Source organism: Diadema antillarum, unplaced genomic scaffold (assembly GCF_040938485.1).
Source record: "Diadema antillarum isolate AM-2024a unplaced genomic scaffold, OU_Dant_1.0 scf00000029, whole genome shotgun sequence".
Taxonomy (NCBI): domain Eukaryota; kingdom Metazoa; phylum Echinodermata; class Echinoidea; order Diadematoida; family Diadematidae; genus Diadema; species Diadema antillarum.
In genome coordinates, this window is record NW_027270918.1 from 5407123 (window position 1) to 5416598 (window position 9476).

Here is a 9476-nt window from a genome sequence, read left to right on the forward strand (position 1 = left end):
TTGGTTTAATATCGCTATCATTTCTCATAATCCAAGGTATTTCACCCAACTACGTGGATATCTGAGAGTTAACTTGTATTTGCCGGAGGTAATCATTTATTCGAGGACACTTCGAGTCGAGTGATATACCTGATTACCTCATCTAAAAACGTATGACTGCGAAGGACAAACACTGAAAAAAATTATTGATATTATTACCACATTCAGTGACGCTTTCAGTTTCTGTACGACAGTTTCCACTTTATATCTTATTCCACTCCAGCACATTTTACAATTGCTGATCAACTAGAACTCATGAGCGTTGTTGTTGTTGTTGTTGTCTTGCAGCTTCTAAGATGACGGAAGTGTCACAGTCTCCCTCGCAACTTGTGCCATGTTCCCCTTTCATCATTAAAGATTTTCACGTGAACTCACCCGTCCCATCACTTCTGAATTGCAGTGAAGTTGACAGCCCATATCCAAATGGCTCGGGCAAGTTTGAGCTGAAATGGACCTACATTACTGCTGATTTTCATACATTTCTCATTAATCATTAATGCTTATTTCTGTTTGTGTGCTGACGAGTATTTCCATTTCGTTGGGTCGAAATATACCGAAGACAGGTAAAATGTTAGGTGTTTTTTTTAGGAGAATATGACGAAATGGATGATCATTAGTATCAAATAACTTTGAAAATGCACCCGTATTCATGGACGAATTCATGGACGAATGTTTGTAGAATCTCGCTTGTATTAATCATCTGTACTTAAAAAGAAATGCACGTCACTTCAAAACTGAGTCCAATTATCAAATATATATATATATATAGTATTGAAATGAGTCCGGCGTCTAGAGCCATTTTTTAAAGGATACTATTTATTGCAAGTTTTGTTTCGCTCTTTACTTGATCATGGATAACAGTGCACCAAACAAACTTACATTCTACTGACATTCCTTACAATACTATTGTGAAGATTCGCTAGTATTCTCCAACTGTTTAATACTTCTGGACAGTACATCGCAGGGCCGGCGCAGCCGTGGGGGCCGTGGGGGCTTGGGCCCCCACACTTTTTGTGCACCATACAAAGGAATACATAAGGTGTCATCACTTTGGGGCCCCACACTTTTTTCAACCCGGAAGTACGTAAGTGGCACTAAAATAGAAATAAGAGATCTTGAAGTATGGCGGACCTTTTTTTTTTTCTTTTTTTTTTTTGCTTGTCAGCTGAAGAAACCCGGAAGTGGACGGGGAGAGATGAGCGGAGATGAGCTGAGGACCTTTTTTTTTTTTTTTTTTGCTTGTCAGCTGAAGAAACCAGGAAGTGGACGTGGAGAGATGAGCTGAGGACCTTTTTTTTTTTTTTTTTTTTTTTGCTTGTTAGCTCATGAAACCCGGAAGTGGGCCCTCACACTTTTGAAAACACTACGCCGGCCCTGCATCGTATTCTAAGTAGCAGAGCTCAAAATGAACTATGAGCTGCCCAGAGAGCTACATACCTGTATAATACTTTACAAGGTCAGATATGTGCTGCTCTTACGAGTGGTAATACGACAAGATAAGCCTGTGACCACATTTAAGCTGCCTTTAGGAGTTGTGTTGAGGTTATATCTCACGGGGACTGTCCATGTATGAGGGTTCGTGACCAAGGTTTAAATAGAACTGTGATACCACTGGGCATCTGTGAATTCCATATTCGCTCTCATGGAGAATTTACGTATTTTGTCATCTTAACGTGTGTTAGTTTTCGTGGTATATCTTCGGCTAAAATTGAATCCACGTATTATATTTTTGTTGTGTTGTTTCATCGTTTTATTTTTGCTGAATTATCTACATTGGTCCATCTTTAATTCACGTAGTCCGTGGCGTACCCTGCACCCCAGTTACCGGGCGAGCCCCAGTAGCTGTTAATCCTGAAGCATCGGTTGCACTTCCAGGTAATTTCTGCGTTCTTTTCTTCTGATCGTGAACTCAATTCATGTAAACTTGTACAACAATGTGCTCATTTACGGTAAGAATGAGAGACGGCGAGTAACCGTTGAAGAAAAGAATAATGAGGTGACACCTCGAGGTGACATCGGTGATATGTACAGGCAATCGAATTAAGAGTAAAGGTAGTTTAATTTGCTCAATGAAGGAATTTGTTTACACCTTTATCTTTCTCACCTGTATGATAAGACATGTTGTACGGGAGCTTGGAATTGACACTTGCTTGTCCCACAGCTGTGCCTCGAACCTCTGTTCTTTTCATTCTCTTTGGAAGGCTCAGGCGAACAAATTGTTCCTGCATTCAACACGCCGGTGACAAACTGGAGCAAACAAGCGACCGCTCAGACACCAACCAGACACTCCTGCCATCAGAGGCGCATCTCTAATTTAAATAGCGGGCCTTCCAAACCCTCGTCCAGAGAAATTGATCTGTTTCACGGAGATGACATATTTGATTAGGTATGGAAGATAACGTAATAATTTGTACTAACTGCATTTGTGAAACACACTTTTCAAAATGAGAATGAACATACATAGAAAATACATAAAAAATCTATGTCACAGATACATAATAATGCTTATTGTTTAACAAGTTTTGTCTATAACTTTATAATTATTGCCTATTTTGCAATAACCAATTTTCTTAAGGCGTAAACAGCCTTGCTCTGAAATGCATGCAGATCGATCAACCATGGTAATCTCGTGTCATGTCATACAATTCCACGTTCTGCACACTATAATTCATGCTGAAACTCGTATCTCAGAAAGTTTAATCTGCACCATACATGCTTTTAAAACTGATGTTCGGTATAAAATATATGTGTAAGGCGTAAACATTGTTTATCAAACATAATGTTGTGTGAGTGGTTGAGAGAGAGAGAGGGAGAGATAGCAGTATTTCGCTTCGAATTCGGGAGGGACGCATCATGGTATGAAGTTTGTCTCCGCTTTGGTATTGACTAAGGAAACTCTTTACGATTTGAGGGAGTAAGAATTTCCCTTTTCCGGTGTATCGAGGCACCAGCATGAAACGAAAAAAAAAAAAAAAATATGGGTTTCGAGCCTCACGAATGACTGAACAGGGTTAAGTGAACCGCCTTGGAAATAATTATTTCTAAAGCCGAAATTCACGACACACCAATGTGCACGAATTTCTTGGTATGTGACAAGTGAGTGACTATGTTTTGGATAGTGGGTCTTTATTAATACCTTTTATTTTTGTCTCTTGACAACTACTGTACATACTTAGACGTAAAAGTCAAATAGCTATAGTACACATGCAGCCAGTGGTATTATGAGTGATAAAGGTTTAGTCTGCAAGTTCGTCTGACCCGGTGATATCAACCCGAATTTAGTCTGGGGTTCTAGACCATTCTTCTTTTGTTACGTGTAATTGCTGTAAGCCGGTTACTTAGTAGGTCACCCTTTGTACTTGACTCTCACGAAGAGCACTGTTCTCGGAGGTGTGAAATTCGTCAATCACGGTTTAATCACGTCTGCTGACATGGTTTCTCTGTAAGAGTACGACACGTGGGTTGCTCCACTTACCATCTCTGTTGATGGTTTATGTGCAAGTGCACGGTCGCTTATGATTGATAGTTGTTTGAAAGTTCACGGTAGTGAAAATATTTTATCCTTAAATTTTTCGAGATATAAACTACAAGATATTTGCCAGTCAGAAAATATCACTTGTTATGATTCTTCTTGTCTCATTAAAACAAGGGTAATCTGTTAAATCGCAAGGCTTTGTAAGAAACAGCCATACTCTGTGCTTCTTGCATTTCTTTGTGGAAACGTCGTGACATATTTCGTCACGGTTGCTTTGCTACCGCTCCAAACATGAAGTGCATTTTAGTATCATGGCGACGAACCAACTGTTTGTGGACCGCTTTGCCGCAAGATCGTGTCTTATGGGAAAGTGGGCATTATGATTAATAAAGCGCTATTTTGCCACATCTTACAGTCGTCATATTTATTGATTTTTGGAGGCAATATCAACAGAGAGCTCATATGTACCACTGGTTCAGAGCAGATTTTGTAGAGATATCACGTACCCTCCGACTTGATATAGGAATGTATCATTTTCTAACTGCTAAGAGCCTTTTTGGAAATGACGCTCTCGTCTTCTGCCACTGTTGACCATACAAAACTACATAATATTTGGTCAAATTGTATTTCTTTACTTGAAGACCATGACAACTATACAATCCCGACACCTTGCTGTGTGTACGAAGGTGCTTGAATTCTTGCGACGTGGACAGTGATTAGTACGTCGCAGATTCCGACCAAAACTGAATCCGAGACGTACCCATATCCTTTTTGTTGCCAGCTGTGGTTCTGACAAAAGCGTGTTTGTAAGCGTCATTTGAGGGCTTTCCCGAAACCCGAGCGCTTGACAGGAGGTTTCTTCTATCATATTCACTCAGTGTCATGAGCAGTCAATGCGAGTGAATGCGCTATTTACATTCCCATTGTGTTTTCGAGACAGCTTAATTACGTGCATTAGCCGCACCGAATACCACCTAGCGGATACCTTCTTTTTCAGACAACCGCTATACTCGTAATCTATTCAAGGCTAATTATAATCGTCTCGGCTCGCTTTCTGAGACGGGTAGGTTTAAAGAGCCAGCATCTGCCCCTTTCCCCTCACTTTCACAGCAAAGCTCGTCCAAGGAACATCGTCTGATAGCTACACCTGAATATATCACATTATCCCGTCACATCGCCCCGTTATCGTATAACTCGAACCTCATCAATATGGAATTATCACAGAAAAGTGTTCCAGTGATTACGTCTGCGATTATCGTACTCATTGGGTTGGCGTCAAGCCTTCCCATCCAGGAGGAATATTACTTGCAAATGGACATTCTTGATAAGATTGGTGTCGTGGATCCCTGGTCTTTCCCGTCTGTGGACAAGGAGACGATATCTGTTCCCGAACATTTGCGCCAGCGATACGAGTCACTACATCGTCAGCACAGGGTTCGACGCGCCTATATCACCAAGGGAATCCATAAGAACGGAGGTAAGGAAAATACAGGAACGAGAGTTATTTCAAGAACTTGTGAACTTGCATCCATTTATCGAGTAGAGTAGACATTGTTGTCTTTTAACGCTGGCATAATTAAAGGGGGAACCGCCTTCCATTGGGCTAGGGGGGGTGTCACTACGTTAATTAAGACTCAAGTGACTTCTTAAAACGATAGAATCGGAAATCAGAAGGGCAGAGAGTTAGAATTTATCATACATAATAAAATAATAATCACCGTGATTAACATAGGAATAAACAAACATTTCCCTCTTTTTTTCGTTCAACAGAGATTCATGGTCAGGTGTCGTACACTGACCGCAGCCGCCAGTTATTCACATTCGACGTCTCGCATATTCCTGAGGGCAGTGAGGTCATCATGGCTGAGCTCAAGGTCTACAAGGAGAGACCAAACCACTCCATCTTCAAACCCGGGCGAGATGATCACGACGTCGACTCCGATGTGGAGGAGATTCTAGCGGATGAACACAACCACGAACACAACGCTTTCGTCTCCGTCCAGCAAGTTATGAGCGACGACCCGCTACTGGGCGACAGTATGAACACCATTGTCGATCAGAGGTGAGCACGCATTTCACACATTTACCAATCTGTGAGAGATGTCTGTCTCTAAAGAATGCAATGGGACACTTCAACTGCTAGGATTATGTGTTACCTCTTTAGTCCACTGGTTTTAGTTGGATTGTAACAAGCAAACGACCTGAACAGATATTTGGGTCTACAACAAATCATTTGATCAGAATGTTATAAAAAATGAATGCTCGCTTGTATCTGTGAAATTCCGGCTGCACAAACCATACTGAGAGGAATGCAATCTCTTCGTTAGGCTAGGGTCAGAGATATGATATTCGATGCTGAAAGTGCAGCAAATAATATTCTTCTACACATATAATGTTACAATTCAACCAAGAACGTATAGAGACACTAAGTTAATCATGTGGTATAAACTGTTTCCACCTTTATTGTTATTTGTCTACAGGGAGATTGCTATGAATAGTTCGGGCTGGAAGGTCTTCGATGTCACCAACACCATCCAGACCTGGGTAGCTGACCCCGAAGCCAACCACGGCATCGAACTGCACATCGACCCACTGGAGGGCGGACATCATGCGGAACACGTTGCTGACAGCGTAGTCTTTGCCACCCAGTTTCACCCAAGCTCGCCCAACAGCAGTCCAGTCCTTGTGATATACACAGCAAAGTTTGCACCAAGGTAAGCATCTTTAAAACGTGATTTTCAATATAAACATCCTCCCTGATCAATATACTGGTCATATTTAATGAAATGCTCTACCTGCAGTTTGTTTTGAGTTACATGCTTTGGGTTACAAAGTCATTTATGAGGTGTAGTCAACTACTTTGGTTATAGCCACTGTAGTAAACGTTGCTTTCTATTCACAATTTAGAATAAGCTTATTGAACGTATGAAATATATTATCAGGCATGTCGCAAGGTCAGCATGTATTTTGTTAGTTTTCGCAACTTCTGCAAAAACGTTAAATAGCAACACTAATGACTGATATGTCACATCAGTCACCAATTCCAAAGTTCGAGTACAACTGATACGTCCCAAAGTGTTTTGGTTTGACGAAGTATAGAAACTTTTATCCAAATTTCAAAGTTTACTTTGTTTTGTGTTATTCCACACAGTGTACTTATAATCCTTTTCTTGTCAATCATTTCTATTCTAGACAGGAGCCCAACAACTGTCAATACGAAGGAGAGGAAGCGGAGAGATGCTGTCGCCGTCGAAAGTACGTCGACTTCCGCGACTTGACTTGGACCAGCCGCTGGATCATTGAACCCGCCGGTTTTGAAGCCTTCGAGTGTATGGGACACTGCCCTAATTCGCATCATCGTTTCATTCGAGACATTTTTCGGTTACCCAGCTTCGGCAACTATCCGTCTTCTTCGTCGACTGCCGGAACTGGGGGCAGGCCCGGGAGCCGCCACCGCACCTGTGGCGTGTCTAGGTCGTCTTCGCTACCAATGATGTACCTCGCGGAGACCGAGAGTGGTACTGTGGAGCTTAAAGTTGAAGAGATACCAAACATGATCGTTGAGGACTGCCAATGCACATTGTGAATTTGGAATATCTTTTCTCCAAAACCAAGCATGAAATCGTATTATCTGTTCTCTGATACAATGGTGTATTGAGAACCTGAATAAGACTCCAAATCAAATTGCTTGAATTTAGATCAGCTTTGCTGAAATAGTCTGTAAGACATCGATATTTGTGCGTATTAATAAGCTATTGTGTACAGCTTAACTGTCTTTAACCATTTGAATGTAAGATTCAAACGAAAGTGCCATCGTAGAGAGTACTGTCATAGATTATCTATATTTTCTATATTATTAATCACATAAGACTTATTGCTCATGTATTCATTAATAAATTGCAATATAACTGATAACTTGTTTTCGTTGTGGAAATTCAGTCTGTAAACCCACTAGCCTCCTAAGCATGTCTTGTCTTTAAGAGTTTGTGCTTTGGCACTAATGTGATTTGATGAGCGGGTGAGTTGGTTTATTTATCAATTATTTATTTGTTTATTTTTGCGAGATTTTGTCTGTATCTGTGTGCGGACAGGAATTTATTTGTTTGTTGATTTCAGAGAAACGTATGGCATCGTAGTTTTGCTTTAATACGGAAAAGTGAAGTGTACTCATTATGATCATGTACTATAGTACCGATAATCATGTGTGCTCGTGTGTGTGTGTGTGTTTGTGTGTGTGTGTGTGTGTGTGCGTGTGTGGGGATTTGAGTAATACAATTTGATCACGCAAAATGACAACAAAGTTAAGAAATTGCTCAATACGCAAATATACAGCTGTACACACATGTCATTACTGGTGAGCACTGTCATACACTTAGAGCGATTATTTTCCCTAAAAGTAATGTATGTAATAACTATTGTCTTACCATCGGATGTATCAAACTATCACTTTTTCGAGTTAGTCATCAGAATAGTCCCTTTGCATAACGACTGCAATGCATTTTTTTTTTCTGAGTAATTCTTCAAGTAGCAATTTTGCTCCCTTAACTCGCAAGGCGAATTTCTCAACAGCGACGTCAGACCCACTGAGTTATCGCCGCAACTTCTATCACCGTAAACCTAGAAACGAGTGGGAGTTCCCATTGTAGGGTAATTAGTGAGGCTAGCCTAGTATTCTTCAGTCTTATCCTGTCCCACACACATAGCACCTGCTTGAGAAAGGGGCTTAGCGATGCGAGACGCGTCGTCAATTGCGGCTGTAGCGGACAATGACGGAACGGGTTTGAATAGAGGAGACCATTTTCAAAGATAATAGCCATGCGCCTTTCGCGCCCCAGACATAGCTCCCGATCTCGAAAAAGAATGCGATTGACCGAGGTTAATTAGAATGGCTGCCTGTCGAACGGGAAAACAAGACCCGTATACTGTCGGCATAGTAAACAATAATTAGAAACGCAACAGATGTATATGTAGTGTATTAATACACATATTTGGCAACATGAAATCTGCAGTAACTGTTTACCATTACGCTACGATATATCAAGATTCATAACTGAGAAAACTATGTCGGTGTGTGATGGGTGGTAGAAGGCGTAACGGTACACGACGGATTATTTCTTGGGTATGTATGGCGTGTGAGTTTTAGTTATGTTGGTGCACGAATATTATCTGTAGCTGTATTTCATTTCACTACTGTGATTAATGGAACCACGGATATATATATACTTGAAATTGCATTTGTATATATATATATATATATATGTATATATATATATATATATATATGTATATATATATATATATATATATATTCCACTTCTAATGAAGATATAGAATTCATGTCAGATATCAAAATAGCATGAACAGCACAATACAATTGACAATAATAGTGTTCATTCACAAACATTTAAAACGTGTATGATCATGACCCAGAATGATCGTAGAAGGTAATAGCAATATAGGCCATTGACCTCTTGATGCCGAACCCCTTGTAAAAAATTAGATAATATCATATAAAACAAACAATATATTATGAGTATAATGCTATTATTATTAGTTAAGTAAGGGATTACAGTATAATTAGCAACAAGAACAATGTACGTTAACAGTACATCTGCTTACACGAGACAAAACCAAAACGAACAATTTAAGAGAATATTGTGTGTGTTGGTGTGTGCGTGTGTCACAAGTTTCAAACTTTCAAACTAAGGCTCAAAACACCTTTTTTTTTTTTTTCATCTAATAATAAATTGCCTGGATAATTGGGACCTTTTGCAGGGCAGTAGAATACATTGGTTCTGTGCTATGCAAATTGACGTTAGTATATAGTTATATATCTATATATTTGTATATTTACAAGATACAAATGTATTCATTTTATATCTTTATACATTTATATATTCATGTATTCGTGTTTATATGTTTATAAACTATGCCCTTACAGCGAGCTGATTATCAGAGAAAC

The 9476-nt window shown here is 39.9% G+C and overlaps 1 protein-coding gene across 1 annotated transcript; it reads left to right on the forward strand.

Annotated features, from left to right (window-relative positions):
• Positions 1 to 4723: 4723 nt before the first annotated feature.
• Positions 4724 to 7100, forward strand: LOC139738502 (left-right determination factor 2-like). The gene is made up of 4 exons (XM_071649131.1): positions 4724 to 4991; positions 5285 to 5576; positions 5995 to 6228; positions 6707 to 7100. The coding sequence occupies exons 1-4, from the start codon at positions 4724 to 4726 to the stop codon at positions 7098 to 7100; spliced, it is 1188 nt and encodes a 395-aa protein (XP_071505232.1).
• Positions 7101 to 9476: the final 2376 nt, after the last annotated feature.